General features: G+C 43.6%; 1 protein-coding gene across 1 annotated transcript in view; it reads right to left on the minus strand.

The window, feature by feature from the left end:
* The window catches only part of BACE2 (beta-secretase 2), an 85,530-nt gene that overhangs the window by 32,643 nt on the left and 32,907 nt on the right, over positions 1-19,980 (minus strand). Inside the window, exons 2-3 of the mRNA XM_061192855.1 lie at positions 18,996-19,084; positions 2,602-2,818 (exon numbers count right to left, since the gene is read on the minus strand). Coding sequence (XP_061048838.1) covers positions 2,602-2,818; positions 18,996-19,084 — 306 coding nt within the window. The remainder of the gene's footprint in view (positions 1-2,601; positions 2,819-18,995; positions 19,085-19,980) is intronic.

Here is a 19,980-nt window from a genome sequence, read left to right on the forward strand (position 1 = left end):
TAGCCACACCTTCAGAGACCAGCTGTATTTCTCCAGGACTGAAAAGGAGGGATGGTCTGTGAACAGGTCTTAGCTGGGGGTGGGTCACAGGTGCTGGTGGTCAGGAAGGAAGGTCATAGACCTATGTTTCGATTTTGGTTTTGACAACTGGGAGAGTTAGAGTTGGTTACTACGAATGGTTCATTCTTGATGAAAACAATTGTAGCAGCATAGATGCTCTTGGCATCTTCTGAGCACCTACGGTTAATATAAGGAAGGATTATTTATAATCTGTAAGAACTAAAACTCTACTTCTAGAGGGAGTGAGAGGAGAGTTATCAGACAGACAGAAACCTTCCCATTTCTTTAGTTCATTTGTTATTTGGCCTCCTATCTGCTTCTTTCCCAGATGTTGTGGACTCTCTTGCAGAATTCAGTACAATCTCTACATGTAACCTTGTCTAAATACTTTGTGTTTGGGTCAAGGAATGAGACGAAGCCTCCTTGTGAAACGGGCTGGCTCTGGTGATGACCCAGTCTGTGTCAACCTTCTTGAGAGGCAGTGAGATAAATACTGCCCGGAATTGAATCCTGGCTCCACCACCCACCTGCTAACCGTGTGACTTGTTCCTTTGTTTCCTTATCTGTAAAATGGGGATCATAGTCGCATCCCAGAGCTCTTCTGGGGCTTAAATGGGTCAGTACACACAGAGTGCTTGGAATAGTGCCTGGCACACGGGATAGGATCTATTATTATTCTGCCAGGTCATTCTTCAGTAGGACTCGGGATCCTTTAAGGTTTAAAAGCACACAGCTGCCCAGGACCAGCCCAAGAGAACCTGATTCAGCAGGGATGCTGCTGGATGCAGGCAACTGTAGTGTGAGAGACCCCGCAGGTGGTTCTGACCACATCCTTGATGAGAAGAACCTGGCATCGGCCGGGGGCCACCACACACTATGACCCCACTGGGTGCTCGGGGAACCTATTTCAGAAACACCTTCGGGCCACCAACCCAGACCGCCCTGCCAGTCCTGTTTCTAGCAGTGCTCCACATCCTACAGATCCTGTTACTGTCTCCCCAAACCTAGGAAGTGAAGACAATTGTTGGCAATCTTGGAATTTCATAGGTGAAAAGATAAAAAGTCATGTGGGGAGTCTGGACACCCAAAAGAACCCCAAAGCAGTCTATTCTCAAGGAAGTTTTACATATTATTAATTCCAGATAATTTAGCTTTATGCTACCATCCTCTAAATAACCAGCATCAAATCAATCATACATCTTTTATTTTCAGAGTCACAAGAAGATGAAACATTTTGCCTGAGGTCACATCGTCAGTGAAAAGTATTTAGGAATGTAAGTTGCTACAAGTTTGGGAACTCATATTAAGCTTTTCCTATAGTGCTGAGCAAAAAAATGGCTCCAGAAGCCATCCGGGCTCCGTAGAGGGGGCTCTGTGCTCTGACAGCCCTAGGCAAGGGGTAAAGCTCTCTGACCCTCAGTCCACACATCTCTAAAATGGGGATAACAGGGGCCTACAAAGTCTGCCTCGTGGGGAGGTCTCAGACACCTTGCAATGGTCTCAGCCTAGGGCTTCACGGGCTATTTTTTGTCCTTGAGAAGCCACAGTGTTGGAAAGTGGCCCCTGCCTACTGGCCCATCTCCACCCCCTCACATCGCTGCCCTGCATCGCTTGCTAGTAAACTTGAGCTGGAACAAATGTCCTTATGGAGAGAAAACAGGCCTTTCTGCACCCACGATTCTTTGTTCCACACTTAGCTCTGGCTCGAAGCCTAACTCTGAATAAGGAGAGGCCGAGCCGGGGTGCCCGTTTACAGGCCAGGAGGCGCAACCTCTCAAGTGTATGCTAACCTGCCCTGGTCTCCCGGAGCCCAGGGGACCCACGGGTGTCGGATCCGGCTGCCCCTGGCATCCCTTCCGGGTGGACATTTCCCAGCCCACCTCACTCCTCCTGCTCGTGAACACTACTTCCTTTGGTGGAATCAAGGGCAGATAACTGGAGAACATTCAGTCCTGTCTTTCCCTGTTTTGTGAAGGTTCTGACGCTGATGGGAGCGAGGGTCCCACCATCTCTCCTCGCTGCATCGCTAATTCCAGGGGCTGGCGATCCCCAGGGCGCGCTTGCAGGCTGCCTGTGCTCCCAACTCCAGAGTGAGGGAAAGGCAGCATGATGCTTTCTCTGCCTGGTGGGACACCTCTTCCTGCCGAGGTTCCAGTGTCAAGTCTTTATGTGAATGTATGAATTTAATAAATGTGTTTACTCTTAATCCTGCCCAAATAGAAACCCCTAAACAAACACCATAATCAAAGTGATTCAGCTTCTGTTAACATCTGTCAACTATACAAGTAAAATAAACAAAAGACAAATGAAAAAAGTGATGCTATGAGTGTACCTTGTAGAAAGGTTCAAAGAATGTCACCATTCATCTTAAATTTTAAAAATGCTTAGAGATAAACTTAATTGTGCGAACACTGATCTTTCAACCATGTGATTCTCACTGACTGTCTCGGACAGCTGGACCCATCTGTTGGCCCCTCCAATGACTGGCTTCAGAATCTTGTCCCATCACTCGATTTCCTTAGATCCACCCATTATTCTTACCTTGGCCAGGGTAGCATAAGCCAGTCCAAGTATCCCATTCCATTTAATCCCAGGCAAAAAGAAATTCTCTGACTCAAAGATGGTGGCAATGTTGACAAGAAAAGAACTGTTGAAGCCTTTTGGGATGGTGACAACGTCCTCTCCAACGAAGCCAGTCCAGCTCCCTTGCGTGTACTTCACGGTGACATCAAAGCCCTTGGGGCGGTAGGTGCTGGACCTGGAAAAAGAGAAGAGGCATCGTGTCCTGTATCTCGTCCCCCTGTCCCTGTTCTGACCACATGGCGGTCATGGCTGCAAAGACAGCGGCCATACGCCCAGAAGGTCTGCATAAGCAATTCTTCATAATTAAGACTCTTCACGCTCACAAGGTGACATTTCCCATAAAAAATAATCGCTAACATTTGGGTAATGGCGTCTTCTGCGCCACGCGTAAGGGAGTACTGGGGTCAACGTGTAGCCCCGAATTTAACTCTTCCCTCCGCCCAAGTCCTGCCCTGTAAGCCAGGTGTTGTACTTAACTGCATTGGCCTGGGACACCACAACTGGGTGTGGGCCCTGCCTGGCCCTCTGGCTCTGTGGGGACCCTGCACTGCTACTCTGTGACAAAGGGAGGGGCTGGCAGCCCAGAAAGAGGGGCCACTAGCTTGTGGCCTGGGGTTCAGATTCACACAAATAGCCAACGTGATGAATAAAGATCAAGCCACACACCCCCAGTACCAGGGCTGTCCCTCCTCAGGGCCCGCACGACCTCCTGGTGTCACAGGTTCCTTCTCAAGGTCGTCCCTGTGCCCCAAGCTGATTATACTCATATCAAAACATGAAGGAGGATGTTGATGACAAGTCACTGAGACACAAGTCACTGTGACAACCCCACAACCCCTAAGGGTAAGAGTTACTGAAACAGAATAACATGAACAAGACCAGACAACGGGTGGGGTAGATGGAAATCCTACTCTCGGGATTTCAGAGACAGACAGTAAACAATTGAACCCCTAGAATTCCAGGCAATGATAGAGTGATGAGTCACCCAGAGAAGAGAGCAGGGTGAGGGGAGGGTGGTCACTGAGGCCTCTCTGAAAGAGGACATTTGTGTAAGACCTGCCTGAAGACAACGAGCCACGGGGCTCTCTGGGGAGGGGCATCCTGGAGAGAGAACAGTAGGTGTCAAGGCCCTGGGGTGTCCAATCCTGTGAGGTCATTCTTATACCTAATTGAGCTTGAAAACTCTGTTGACTATAGGCAGGAACCCAAGGGACATCTCTGAGCAAATATCTGGGCATTCAAACCAGGCTTCCCCTAGGAAAATGATCAGATTCCTCAGAGAAGTGTCAAATCACCAAACACATCATTGTAAAGTGTTCCTGTTTGTCTGCAGTTTTCATTTCGTTTTAACATTAAATCTCTGAACATTAATACATGTTACTAAGTGCTTGCTATAGGATTATATGAATTTGCGGTATGGACTATATGGTCTTTTTGGGAGTCAGGGAGAAAGTTAAGTCAGGGATGATATGACTTTTTTTCGGTACATCTCATAAGCTTTAAAAATGGTACCAGTCTTTAATTCAGTAATTGCACTTCTGAGAATCTGATCCTAAGAAAACACCCATGATGCAAACAGAGATTCATGAACAAAGACAGTCATTACGTTTTATTTATAACAGCAAACAGTTGGAAACAACCTAAATGCCCAGTAAAAAGGAAATAGTTTAGTAAATTATAGTACATCCATATGATGGAATATTAAGCAGCTCTGAAAAAATGCTGTTGAGTAAGACATTTCCAATGACATAGTAAAAAAAAATAAGGTAAAAGAAACATTTGTATATGTGGCAGAATCTTCTTCAAAAAAATTTAATACACTCCGATATTAGCAGTGCTACCTCTGGGTGGTGGGGTTTTGTGGGGGAAACGCTCATTCTTGCGGTTAGATCCTTCCATATTTTCTGCATATATAACTTTTTATAATCAGGGAAAAAAGGTTATTTTTAAAATGTCTGGCAGACACATTTTGGAGAAATTTAATTTATGCTAACATCATAATGGGATATGAAATATGAAGAATATTTAATTTTAACATTTTCTGACTATTTTAGCTAACTCCACCATGATCTTAAAAAGAGAGCAGCATTAAGAGAACATTTTATGTACAGACGTCTTCTGACAAGGGCAGGCACAGACCGAAAAGTAAGTGTGGATGGACCCCGGGCACATGGAGCTCTAAGGGACCCACCAGAAATTACACATATAAAGCGCAAAGTCAGGTCATTGAAATGCAGGCACTTGAGGGTTGGTGTTTTAGTGCCAAGTTTTAGTGCCAGCATCAATTCAGTGATGCCTGGCACACAGCAGGGGCTGCACATGTTTAGGATGAAAAGCAATTAAAATACTAAATTGTCAGTCCCTTTTGACAATTTGGGGTCATTCCTCAAGTTTAAAACTGCACTACTGCTGGGGGTATAGATCAGTGGTAGAGCTTTTGACTGCAAAACACTACTGCTAATGGAAGAGGCTAATTATTTTGAAAGGCTTGGAGAATGTGACCTAGCACAGGGTTGGCAAACTTTTTCTGTAAAGGGCCAGAAAACAAATCTTTCAGGTTTTGTGGGTCACATGATTTGTGTTACTACTCCACTCTGCTAGTAAAGAAGCAGCCACATGTGACAGATAAACAAACGTGTGTGTCTGTGTTCCAATAAAACTTTATTTACAAAAACAGGCAGCAGGTTGGATGTGGCCTGTCAGCCCTAGTTTGCCAACTCCTGATCTAGAAGATTATTATCTCCCCAAACATTCTATAGTACCATGACTTTCTTTTGAGAAGTTTTTTTATTTTTACTCTGTCCAGACTACAGAAAACTCATTAGAATCTGCCAATGTTACTGATAAGATGGACCAGGCTGACCATCTAAGTAGCATGTCCTCTGTAGTGTACTGACCAGCTTGCTATTTCCCTCATGGGCGAACATTCTGGATGTTTCGGTGCCATTTACAGAGAGATGAGAGGCAGTTGGAGTTACACCGCCTGCAGTCAAATAGTACTTCAACCACTTAGGAGCCATGTGTGACCCTAAGTCAAGTTAATTAACTTCTCTGTACCTCAGTTTCCTCAACTAAAAAGTCGGGACAAGTACAGTACCATACCTCATGAGGTTAATACTAAGGATTAAGAGAGTTAATACTGTAAACCATTTAGAACAAAACCCTGGAACACAGCAGGTACACAACAAAAATAGCTGCTATTATTATAATTATCTAATCGCTTGCTACCTTTATTCAATCTATGGACTGCTATTAGAAAATGTAAGATATTTTTTCTAGAAAATGTTCCTATAGAGATACTCTTTCTGAATATCCAAAACAGTCTCATTCTGAAGTCCAACAACCTCCAGGAAAAGGGGCAAGTCTTGGGTAAGATTTGGTTAAAACGGTCCAGGGAGGGGAAGAACCTTCTAGGTTTCTAAAAGATGGAGCTCTTCTGTGTTCTGGACCAGGGCTGTCCAATAGAACGTCTGCAATCACAGAAATATTCTCTACCTATGCCTCCAATACAGTAGCCACAGGTGGCTATAGAGCACCTGAAATGTGACTGTAGATCTTCCTCAACATACAATGGGGTTACATCCTGATAAACCCTTGTAAGTTGAACTTATCATTAAGTTGAAAATGCATTTAATATACCTAACCTACTGAACATCCTAGCTTAGCCTAGCCTACCTTAACCATGCTCAGAACACTTAGCCTACAGTTGGGCAAAATCATCCAACACAAAGCCTATTTTATAATAAAATACTGAATATCTCCTGTAAGTTATTGAATATTATACTGAAAGTGAAAAACAGAGTGGTTGTCTGGGTCCAGCATGGTTATCAGTGTGTAGCTGTTTACCCTCATGATTGTGTGGCTGACAGGGAGCTATGGCTGCCGCTGCCCAGCATCACAAGAGAGGATCGTCCAGCATATTGCTAGCTTGGGAGAAGATCAAAATTCAGAATTCAAAGTACAGTTTCTACTGAACGTGCATTGCTTTTGCACCATTGTCAAGTTGAAAAATCATAAGTCAAACCATCATAAGTCCGGGACCGTCTGGACAGTTTGACTAAAGAACGACTCTTTACTTAACATTAATTAATTTAAATTTAAATAGCCACGAGAACCTTCAAGATGGTGGAGGAGTAAGACGTGGAGATTGCCTTCCTCGCCACAAATACATCAGAAATACATCTACATGTGGAACAACTCCTACAGAACACCTACTGAACGCTGGCAGAAGACCTCAGACCTCCCAAAAAGCAAGAAACTCCCCACGTACCTGGGTTGGGCAAAAGAAAAAAGAAACAACAGAGACAAAAGAATAGGGACGGGACCTGCACCAGTGGGAGGGAGCCGTGAAGGAGGAAAGGTTTCCACACACTAGGAGCCCCTTCGCGGGCGGAGACTGCGGGTGGCAGAGGGGGGAGCTTCGAGCCACGGAGGAGAGCGCAGCCACAGGGGTGCGGAGGGCAAAGCGGAGAGATTCCCGCACAGAGGAGCGGTGCCGACCAGCACTCACCAGCCCGAGAGGCTTGTCTGCTCACCCGCCGGGGCGGGCGGGGGCTGGGAGCTGGGGCTCGGGCTTCGGTCGGATCGCAGGGAGAGGACGGGGGTTGGCGGCGTGAACACAGCCTGAAGGGGCTAGTGCGCCACAGCTAGCCGGGAGGGAGTCCGGGAAAAAGTCTGCAGCTGCCGAAGAGGCAGGAGACTTTTTCTTGCCTCTGTGTTTCGCGGCGTGCAAGGAGAGGGGATTCAGAGCGCCGCTTAAACGAGCTCCAGAGACGGGCGCGAGCCGTGGCTATCAGCGCGGACCCCAGAGACGGGCATGAGACGCTAAGGCTGCTGCTGCCGCCACCAAGAAGCCTGTGTGCGAGCACAGGTCACTCTCCACACCGCCCCTCCCGGGAACCGGTGCAGCCCGCCACGGCCAGGCTCCCGTGATCCGGGGACAACTTCCCCGGGAGAGCGCATGGCGCGCCTCGGGCTGGTGCAACGTCACGCCGGCCTCTGTTGCCGCAGGCTCGCCCCGCCTCCTCCGTAGCGCTCCCTCCCCCCGGCCTGAGTGAGCCAGAGCCCCCGAAGCAGCTGCTCCTTTAACCCCGTTCTGTCTGGGCGGGGAACAGACACCCTCAGGCGATCTACATGCAGAGGCGGGGCCACATCCAAAGCTGAACCCCGGGAGCTGTGCGAACAAAGAAGAGAAAGGGAAATCTCTCCCAGCAGCCTCAGAAGCAGCGGATTAAATCTCCACCATCAACTTGGTGTACCTGCATCTGTGGAATACCTGAATAGACAACAAATCATCCCAAAATTGAGGAGGTGGACTTTAGGAGTAACTGTAGACTTGGGGTTTGCTGTCTGTGACTGACCAGTTTCTGATTTTTATGTTTATCTTAGTTTATTTTTTAGCGCTTGTTATCATTGGTGGATTCCTTTATTGGTTTGGTTGCTCTCTTCTTTTTTAATTAATTTTTAATTTTTTTGTTAATATATTTTTAAAACTTTTTATTTTAGTAACTTTATTTTATTTTATTTTTTTCTTTCATTCTTTTTTTTTCTCCCTTTTCTTCTGAGCCTTGTGGCTGACAGGGTCTTGGTGCTCCAGCCGGGTGTCAGGCCTGAGCCTCTGAGGTGGGAGAGCTGAGGTCAGGACATTGGGCCACCAGAGACCTCCCAGCCCCACGTAATATCAATCGGCGAGAGCTCTCCCAGAGATCCCAGTCTCAACGCTAAGACCCAACTCCACTCAACGACCAGCAAGCTCCAGTGCAGTACACCCCATGCCAAACAACTAGCAAGACAGGAAAACAACACCACCCATCAGCAGAGAGCTGCCTAAAATCATAATAATTTCACAGACACCACAAAACACACCACCAGACACAGTCCTGCCCACCAGAAAGAAAAGATCCAGCCTCATCCACCAGAACACAGGTACCAGTCCCCTCCACCAGGAAGCCTACACAACCTACTGAACCAAGCTTATCCACTGGGGACAGACACCAAAAACAACGGGAACTACGAACCTGCAGCCTGCATAAAGGAGACCCCAAACACAGTAAGTTAAGCAAAATGAGAAGACAGAGAAACACGCAGCAGATGAAGGAGCAGGGTAAAAACCCACCAGACCTAACAAATGAAGAGGAAATAGGCAGTCTACCTGAAAAAGAATTCAGAATAATGATAGTAAAGATATCCAAAACCTTGGAAATACAATGGAGAAAATACAAGAAACGTTTAATAAGGACCTAGAAGAACTAAAGAGCAAACAAACAATGATGAACAACACAATAAATGAAATTAAAAATTCTCTAGAAGGAATCAATAGCAGAATAACTGAGGCAGAAGAACGGATAAGTGACCTGGAAGATAAAATAGTGGAAATAACTACCGCAGAGCAGAATAAAGAAAAAAAGAATGAAAAGAATTGAGGACAGTCTCAGAGACCTCTGGGACAACATTAAACACACCAACATTCAAATTATAGGGGTCCCAGAAGAATTAGAGAAAAAGAAAGGGACTGAGAAAATATTTGAAAAGATTATAGTTGAAAACTTCCCTAATATGGGAAAGGAAATAGTTAATCAAGTCCAGGAAGCACAGAGAATCCCATACAGGATAAATCCAAGGAGAAACACGCCAAGACACATATTAATCAAACTATCAAAAAATAAATACAAAGAAAAAATATTGAAAGCAGCAAGGGAAAGGCAACAACTAACATACAAAGGAATCCCCATAAGGTTAACAGCTGATCTTTCAGCAGAAATTCTGCAAGCCAGAAGGGAGTGATAGGACATATTTAAAGTGATGAAAGGGAAAAACCTACAACCAAGGTTACTCTACCCAGCAAGGATTTCATTCAGATTCGATGGAGAAATTAAAACCTTTACAGACAAGCAAAAGCTAAGAGAATTCAGCACCACCAAACCAGCTTTACAACAAATGCTAAAGGAACTTCTCTAGGCAGGAAACACGAGAGAAGGAAAAGACCTACAATAACAAACCCAAAACAATTAAGAAAATGGTAATAGGAACATACATATCGATAATTACCTTAAATGTAAATGGATTAAATGCTCCAACCAAAAGACATAGACTGGCTGAATGGATACAAAAACAAGACCTGTATCTATGCTGTCTATAAGAGACCCACTTCAGGCCTAGGGACACATACTGGCTGAAAGTGAGGGGATGGAAAAAGATATTCCATGCAAATGGAAATCAAAAGAAAGCTGGAGTAGCAATTCTCATATCAGACAAAATAGACTTTAAAACAAAGACTATTACAAGAGACAAAGAAGGACACTACATAATGATCAAGGGATCAATCCAAGAAGAAGACATAACAATTGTAAATATTTATGCACCCAACATAGGAGCACCTCAGTACATAAGGCAAATACTAACAGCCATAAAAGGGGAAATCAACAGTAACACAATCATAGTAGGGGAATTTAACACCCCACTTTCACCAATGGGCAGATCAACCAAAATGAAAATAAATAAGGAAACACTAGCTTTAAATGACACATTAAACAAGATGGATTTAATTGATATTTATAGGACATTCCACCCAAAAACAACAGAATACACTTTCTTCTCAAGTGCTCATGGAACATTCTCCAGGATAGATAGATAGATATCTTGGGTCACAAATCAAGCCTTGGCAAATTTAAGAAAATTGAAATCGTATCAAGTATCTTTTCCGACAACAACGCTGTGAGACTAGATATCAATTACAGGAAAAAATCTGTAAAAAATACAAACACATGGAGGCTAAACAATACGCTACTAAATAACCAAGAGATCACTGAAGAAATCACAGAGGAAAGCAAAACATACCTAGAAATAAATGACAATGAAAACACGATGACCCAAAACCTATGGGATGCAGCAAAAGCAGTTCTAAGAGGGAAGTTTACAGCAATACAATCCTACCTCAAGAAATAAGAAACATCTCAACTAAACAACCTAACCTTACACCTTAAGCAATTAGAGAACAAAGAACAAAAAAACCTCAAAGTTAGCAGAAGGAAAGAAATCATAAAGATCAGATCAGAAATAAATAAAAACTAAATGAGGAAAACAATAGCAAATATCAGTAAAACCAAAAGCTGGTTCTTTGAGAAGATAAACAAAATTGATAAACCATTAGCCAGACTCATCAACAAAAAAAGGGAGAGGACTCAAATCAATAGAATTAGAAATGAAAAAGGAGAAGTAACAACTGACACTGCAGAAATCTAAAGGAACATGAGAGATTACTTCAAACAACTATATGCCAATAAAATGGACAACCTGGAAGAAATGGACAAATTCTTAGAAAAGCACAACCTTCCGAGACTAAACCAGGAAGAAATAGAAAATATAAACAGACCAATCACAAGCACTGAAATTCAGACTGTGATTAAAAATCTTCCAACAAACAAAAGCCCAGGACCAGATGGCTTCACAGGCGAAATCTATCAAACACTTAGAGAAGAGCTAACACCTATCCTTCTCAAACTCTTCCAAAATATAGCAGAGGGAGGAACACTCCCAAACTCATTCTACGAGGCCACCCTGATACCAAAACCAGACATGTCACAAAAAAAGAAAACTACAGGCCAATATCTCTGATGAACATATATGCAAAAATCCTCAACAAAATGCTAGCAAACAGAATCCAACAGCACATTAAATAGATCATACACCATGATCAAGTGGGGTTTATCCCAGGAATGCAAGAATTCTTCAATATATGCAAATCAATCAATGTGATACACCACATTAACAAACTGAAGGATAAAAACCATACGATAATCTCAATAGATGCATAAAAAGCTTTCAACAAAATTCAACACCCATTTATGATAAAAACTCTTCAGACAGTAGGCACAGAGGGGACTTACCTCAACATAATAAAGGCCATATATGACAAAACCACAGCCAACATCGTTCTCAATGGTGAAAAACTGAAACCATTTCCACTAAGATCAGGAACAAGACAAGGTTGCCCACTCTCGCCACTATTATTCAACATAGTTTTGGAAGTTTTAGTCACAGCAATCAGAGAAGAAAAAGAAATAAAAGGAATCTAAATCAGAAAAGAAGAAGTAAAACTGTCACTGTTTGCAGATGACATGATACTATACATAGAGAATCCTAAAGATGCTACCAGAAAACTACTAGAGCTAATCAATGAATTTGGTAAAGCAGCAGGATACAAAATTAATGCACAGAAATCTCTTGCATTCCTATACACTAATGATGAAAAATCTGAAAGAGAAATTAAGGAAACACTCCCATTTACCACTGCAACAAAAAGAATAAAATACCTAGGAATAAACCTACCTAAGGAGACAAAAGACCTGTATGCAGAAAACTATAGGACACTGATGAAAGAAATTAAAGATGATACAAACAGATGGAGAGATATACCATGGTCTTGGATTGGAAGCATCAACATTGTGAAAATGACTATACTGCCCAAAGCAATCTACAGATTCAGTGCAATCCCTATCAAACTACCAATGGCAGTTTTCATAGAACTAGAACAAAAAATTTCACAATTTGTATGGAAACACAAAAGACCCCGAATAGCCAAAGCAATCTTGAGAAAGAAAAACGGAGCTGGAGGAATCAGGCTCTCTGACTTCACACCATACTACAAAGCTACAGTAATCAAGAGAGTATGGTACTGGCACAAAAACAGAAGTATAGGTCAATGGAACAGGATAGAAAGCCCAGAGATAAACCCATACGCATATGGTCACCTTATTTTTGACAAAGGAGGCAAGAACATACCATGGAGAAAAGATAGCCTCTTCAATAAGTGGTGCTGGGAAAACTGGACAGCTACATGTAAAAGAATGAAATTAGAACACTGCCTAACACCACACACAAATATAAACTCAAAATGGATTAAAGACCTAAATGTAAGGCTAGACACTATAAAACTCTTAGAGGAAAACATAGGCAGAACACTATGACATAAATCACAGCAAGATCCTTTTCGACCCACCTCCTAGAGAAATGGAAATAAAAACAAAAATAAACAAATGGGACCTAATGAAACTGAAAAGCTTTTGCACAGCAAAGGAAGACATAAACAAGACGAAAAGACAACCCTCAGAATGGCAGAAAATATTTGCAAACAAAGCAACTGACAAAGGATTAATCTCCAAAATATACAAGCAGCTCATGCAGCTCAATATCAAAAAAAACAAACAACCCAATCCAAAAATGGGCAGAAGACCTAAATAGACATTTCTCCAAAGAAGATATACAGATTGCCAACAAACAAATGAAAGGATGCTTAACATCACTAATCAGTAGAGAAATGCAAATCAAAACTACAATGAGGTATCACCTCACACCCATCAGAATGGCCATCATCAAAAATCTACAAACAATAAATGCTAGCGAGGGTGTGGAGAAAAGGGAACCCTCTTGCACTGTTGATGGGAATGTAAATTGATACAGCCACTATGGAGAACAGTATGGAGGTTCCTTAAAAAACTAAAAATAGAACTACCATATGACCCAGCAATCCCACTGCTGGCCATATACCCTGAGAAAACCATAATTCAAAAAGAGTCATGTACCACAGTGCTCACTGCAGCACTATTTACAATAGCCAGGACGTGGAAGCAACCTAAGTGTCCATCGACAGATGACTGGATAAAGAAGATGTGGCACATATATACAATGGAATATTACTCAGCCATAAAAAGGAACGAAACTGAGTTATTTGTAGTGAGGTGGATGGACCTAGAGTCTGTCATACAGAGTGAAGTAAGTCAGAAAGGGAAAAACAAATACTGTATGCTAACACATATATATGGAATCTTAAAAAAAAAAAATGGTTCTGAAGAACCTAGGGGCAGGACAGGAATAAAGATGCAGATGTAGAGAATGGACTTGAGGACACGGGGAGGGGGAAGGGTAAGCTGGGACGAAGTGAGAGAGTGGCATGGACATATATACACTACCAAATGTAAACTAGATAGCTAGTGGGAAGCAGCCGCATAGCACAGGGAGATCAGCTCGGTGCTTTGTGACCACCTAGAGGGGTGGGATAGGGAGGGTGGGAGGGAGATGCAAGAGAGAGGGGATATGGGGATATATGTATACATATAGCTGATTCACTTTGTTATACAGCAGAAACTAACACAACAATGTAAAGCAATTATACTCCAATAAAGATGTTAAAAAAAGAAATTAAATAGCCCCATGTGACTAGTAGCTACCCTTGTAGAAAGCACAGTTCCAGATAATGTGAGAAAAAAGTTAATTCTTAGCTCATATTCACTGGGCTCCTCGAACTAAACCTCAAAGAGCAGAAACCCCAGAGATGAACCATAAGCAATTCTGAGGGTTATTAATGTACAGTTTCCAGGAGTAGACTTTTTAGAAAAGTGCATTCCTCCATCTTTATGTTCTAACATCCCACCTCTTGGCACTAAAATGCTTTGGCTCTCAACTGTTCTGCATATTAATTAACTATATCGAGAGCGAACCCCAGATTGACTGCTTCTTTGCAGCATCAATTCTGGGTGCACAGAAACAGCCATCCATGAAGGATGTGAGTAGCCAGGAAAAAGTCCACTCACAGCAATAAAATCACTTTGAACCAAATTCAGGAGACATTCTGCCTCTGATAAGAGTGTTCAGGGAATGCAGGATTGAAAAGTGAAATCAATCGAACTGAGGAGAAAAGAACCACAGAACATTTTATTATTTTAAAGAAACCCAGAGAACACACAGTGAAAAGGTGAAAGGGCAGAATTCACAAGAGTTGAATCCTGGGGTCGGCTCTGGTTCCCGCAAGCCACCCCACCCAGGGAATGCTGAGTCTCCTGAAAAACTCTGCCCGAGACTTCCCCGGGGCTCTTCCGCACATTTCAGAGTTTTGGGTCTACCTTTGGGGATAGCTGGCCTGGACCAGGCGACCAGATACCCTTTTTGCTCTTCTAAGGTCTGGAAGTGACCAGATCAGTGTAAATGGGGCCACTGACAGCCCAGGGGCTTCCGTCCATCCTGGAGGGTCATCAACATCCTCAGCAATGGCAAATGCTTCAGGGCTCCAATATGGCAAGACCTCTCCTGGACAGGCAAGCAATGGGCAGGCTCAAGAAATTATCTAAATAATCAGGCAAAAATGTCTGTCATCAGCACATGGAAAGATGAGGCATTGGGTCTCAAGGCTCCAGTTCAGCCTCCTTAAGGAAATTAGCTGGTAATTTTCTAGTATCCCAATTCTACTTACAAGCATCAGTTGAGGAAAAGAAATTGCTCTCTTGCCACAGTTACTCTGTGGGCTTCACCCCAGATGCAGTACAGGAGGAGGAAACATTTTAATGAAAATATACTTAATTTCCTGAATAGATTAGTATAAGGTCAGGGGGAATGAGTCTATTGACTCTCTCATGAAGCCAACTGACTGGAGGCTATTTTACTGGCTAAAAAAGAAGTACATCTAAAAAAAATACATGATAGTCTTTTTGCTATATAGTAATTCATTGGAACATTCACCACCATGAAAAGAGGGCTTCTGGTGGGACAAAGCTACACAAATGACTAATGGTAACCTGATGTCTGATTCCATAAATCAAAGAGATCTTGTCAAAGTACCCCAAGTCAAATCTCCAATTACTGGGACATGTTTCAGGAAGCATTAAACCTGAATATCCAGAGACTGGGGGACTTGAATCAGAGGCTGACAAACCCAACCAGAAACCTTATTATAACTGAGAGAGATCAGAGGGGCAAGCAAATACAGAAACATCACAAGGCAGGGAGCTACATCTCAGAAAAGAAACCTTTGTCAAAAATTGAGAAAGGACGTAGACCATTCCCTTGGCTTCCATCAAATACAATGGTGGAAGGTGTACCTTAGGCCAACTCTAAAGTTATCTGAAAGCATCAGACAAATTAATCGTTCATAATTTACTATGTAAATTATAGTTCATGACTTTATAATAATAAATCTGTGTTGACATAAGCCTATGAGAAGCGCGGAGAAAAAAACAGAGGAAAGGAGAGAAAGAAAGGTTACTATAAATTTAAGCAAGTATTTAGCCTACAAAACACATGTGTTAGTAGGGATGCTGTTTAGGAACAGAACTTGCCTAGAATTCAGAAATGCGATGTTTTACATTTGATTCAGTTAAGAAGAAACCTGATAGCCCTATTGAAGAAGAGATCTCCTTAAAAGAAAGGCAGTACCAGGGCTAGAGGTCCAAAATGGGTCATGTTCTAAAGGTACTAAGTAAATTTCAACAATACTTGCAAATGAGGAAGGCAGGTTGAAGTCTGAATGATGGAGGTGCCAATGGGATGAAACTGACAATGCAGGGGAGTCTGGGGCTTCTCCTGAATGTTTGCAGGTTCTGCTACATCTCTCTTTATTTGCTCAGAAAGGAGAAATGGATGAGAACCTTGAGTGCTCAGAAAGCTGGGAGGGAGCCCTGAATTCTTCTGTGGGATTAGCAGGAGGGCAGGCCTAGCCATCATGGGAGCTATGCATGTTCCCAGGAGTCTTCACATTAAATCAGGTGCAAAAGAGCCAGAGGAGCTCAACCTTTAAGTATGAAAGACAAAAGCCATCTGCCACCTGAACCCAAAACTGGCTAGCAGGAAGCTTAGAAGGATGTGTCCCACTGAAGGCTGAAAGAGAACCATGGTTCAACACGACAATGAACAAAGTAGAAGGCAAATGAGAAAGACACCCAGTTGTCTACCATCGATTAAACATTGTACACTTATTAAATGACACTGTACACAATATTTGTAATGTTGACTATTATTTACCCTTGTACATTTCCATAACTGCATCTGCATAGCAAAAGGGTAACCGGGTTGAAAGCACACTCTGACCTTTATTGACCCCTGGCTGTGCCACTTACCTACTGGGAAGGAAATACCCACCCATGGTGTTAGATTTACACATTTAAATCTGTAAAGTGGATATACACATGACCCAGAACTTGGCTTTACTGTGCTGTACTGTTGCTTTATTGTATCATGTGTCCACAGATGTGTGATGGAAAACAAAATTGCTCTGGGGAGGAAAACTGTTAAAGATGTAACTGAGCTCCAGGGATGTCTGTTTTGTCTCTACCGCAGGCAGAGCCCCCAGTAGGCGTGGGGAAACTGCGTGAATGTATAGACTAGGAAAAAACATAGAGTGGAAAAAACATAGAGCTGGAATTGCCTTGCCACCAGGATAAACATCTTTGACATAGTTTAACATACACTGCGTTTCTACTGTGTAAATTGAGGAAGGTGATATTTTCAGGGGGAAACTTTACTAAGATTCTTCACCAATCTGGGAAATTCACATCACCAAACCAAGCTGCTTTGGGTGTCTGAGTCTATTTTAATCTGATTTGTCAGTCTGCACTGGGCGCCGCATGTCTGGGGTGATGTTCAAAGCCTCAGGCATCCTCCAACTTCACGTGTATCCTACCCAGGGTGTTTACACATTGAGGTACTCATCACCTTCCTGTGAATTCCCTCCTTTTACCCCGCACCCCCAAACCCCTGCATATTGCATCAGTGCGTTTGGAATTACATATGAAGATAAGTTACACTACCTTTGCGTTTCAGTTCAGGGCATTACAAAGCACTCACTCTATAGAGGGGGTGCCAGGGCTCAAGTTTGGGACCTCTTGTCCTAGAAGCCTGAACCTGGGCCAATCTCTTGGTTCCTGGACCTCCTGTGCTACATGAATAAAAATGAGAGGTTTGGACTGACTTCTGTTCCATGATGAAGTGGTTGAGGGGAGCGGGCTGTTTGGGGCAGAGGATCTGGACGAACCACAGTTTGAGTGGGAAAGGGCAAAGGGCAGCCAGCGATCAAAAGTCAACCTCCTTCCCCTGGCTGCACACCCCTTGCCCCAATTTACAGGCATCTGAGGTCACAGTAACAACTTCAGGGCACATATTTGTCTTCACAAAGCAATCACAAGCCAGGAGTTTCATCCAGAATTTCAGTGATTAAAGGTTATCAACACGCTGAGTCATAAACTAAGCTACAGATTCCTTGAAGGAGGGGCCAGCCAGATATCACTGTAGCCCCAGGGGCCCATGTAGCACCAACTACCACTTCCTCCAGCTGGACACACAGGAGACCATACATCTTTGTGCCACCAAAATGGAGACCAAGATGCATAGGCAGAAGAGAGATGATCACTTCTGTATAACGTCTCCTGCCTTATTGATGCTGCCCGGGATTCGCTGAACCTTCCCAGTTGTTACTTTCCCTCGTATGTTTCCTTCCTTTTTTTTTTTTTTCCCCCCAACTGAAGTTGGGGTTTATTCCCCGGAACCAAAGACTGTGGGTAGGGAAAGTGAGAAAGGAAAGACACGAAGAAGATTCGCAGCAGGGAAATGTGATATGCCAGCTCACGACCCTAAAAAGCAAACCACACGTCAGCTTACTTGTCTTATCTGTTTTGTTTAAATTCTAGGGTCACAAAAATAGATGTGAAATTAAAATGTGCACAGCATTAGGGCAGCAATAGATACCCGGGGGATAGTGACTCTGACCCCACGGGCCCCTCCAGAGACGAACAGTGACACACAGGAGTCCCAGGGCCTGGACACGCAGACTGGTCTTATTCCAGAGACTTCTATCTGGGCTCCACCCTTCCTCACACCCCTGCCCACAGCTGCTAGCTTGCAGCCCTGCCTCAGGCCTGAGTGCTTTGTGTTCACAATACATCCTTTCCAAGTGAGTCATGGATTCCTCTTGTCATAAACACCTCCTGGCACAGAAATTGTTTCAGTGAACCACACCTTGACCGAAGCCACCGATCTTCAGGGTGATGCAAAGGTGCCTTTCCAAGCAACGCCAGGCTGCTGCCCGGAAGTCTCACGCTCACCTCCAACGCCCCCTGCCCCGCTCAGGCGCACCTCCAAGTTAGGACTAGAGGGGCCCAACAAACATCAAAGGGTCACCTGCTCCCTGCAACTCGGGTCTGACTACAAAACTGCTGTCTGACTGAGTTTCTATAAAGTGGGGCTCATGAGAACACACCAAGGTTATTAGGAGAATCCTCCTGTGGATTCATCTGGAATGGATGTACACATGTACATATGCATATACACGTGCCACACGTGCACACCACACACAAATATACACACCACCATGTGCACGTACACACAGATACCTCCACATACACAAATACATACATATATACAGACCACTGTATGCGCATACACACAAATATATACACACATACACAAATATATACATGAATATATCCCCCTCAAAATGAAACAGCGTTTTGGTGACTTTCTCCCTGTGTGTTCTGAAGTGTTCATGTGGTGCCCCCAAGCCCGGCCATGCCAGGCACGGACCCATCACTCACCTCTCCGTGTCAAAGTATGAGTCGACGAAGGGATGCGGGGCCCCGGCCACGGCGAAGTTGCTGCTTCCAGTGTCAACAAGTATCTGCAGCTTTTATTTTTAAGGGAAAAACAGAGAAACCATCAGGTTACTTGAATAAGGCAACACTCTTGACTACTTTTTTTAAAAATTAAGTACCAAGAACAATGTATTACTTGGAAAAAACTTATATCGATTAGAAATACTTTTAAAAAGCTGTTAGAAAACTGAACCCTGAACACAGTCTGTCGTGAAGCTTGCATGGGCGAGGTGGAGTCAGTTTAGCCTCAGATAGGCACTAAACCTTAAAAGAAGGTAAATTCAGTGGAATAAGTGGGATTTCCTTTTTCAGCTGCTGGTACTTGGTAACCAAGCCAGAGCCCTTTCTCTGGGCTCTTGGCCAGGTTGTCACTTGGCTGGGGTGGCCTTCCTCCTGCCTTTCCAGTCTCCCTTGGATATCCTCATTCACCCCTTCCTCTCCCTCCACACATCCAGGACGTTTTCCCAGACTCCTCTTGGCAGCGGGTGTCCCTCATCTCTGCTGCACAGCACCTGGGAACACCTGTCAGAGGTACCACTTTTTTTTAGTTTTAATGAGTTATCATTTACACACAAATAAAAACGGAAGATCTTGGATTTTCCACTGGTGAGTTCTGGCATGGTGTTCTCCCAAACCAAGATACAGGAATTCCTCTTATTCCCCGAAGGTCCCTTTATGCCCCTTTCCAGTCAATCCCTCCTGTTTCTCAGAGGCAACCACTTTCTGAATCCTATTACCAGGGATTGATCTCACCGGTTCCTGGACATTATATGAATGGAATCATGTGGGGTTTTTGTCAGGGGAGCGAGAGGAAGGTCTGCCTTTTTCTGCTCAACATGTTTTGGGGCTTCCACGCTGAACAGAGAGACGATAAATGCCCCTTCGTGCGTCGTAGCTTTAGGAAATGAGTTCTCTTAATTCCCTTTAC

The sequence above is a fragment of the Eubalaena glacialis genome, chromosome 6 (genome assembly GCF_028564815.1).
Source record: "Eubalaena glacialis isolate mEubGla1 chromosome 6, mEubGla1.1.hap2.+ XY, whole genome shotgun sequence".
Classification (NCBI taxonomy): domain Eukaryota; kingdom Metazoa; phylum Chordata; class Mammalia; order Artiodactyla; family Balaenidae; genus Eubalaena; species Eubalaena glacialis.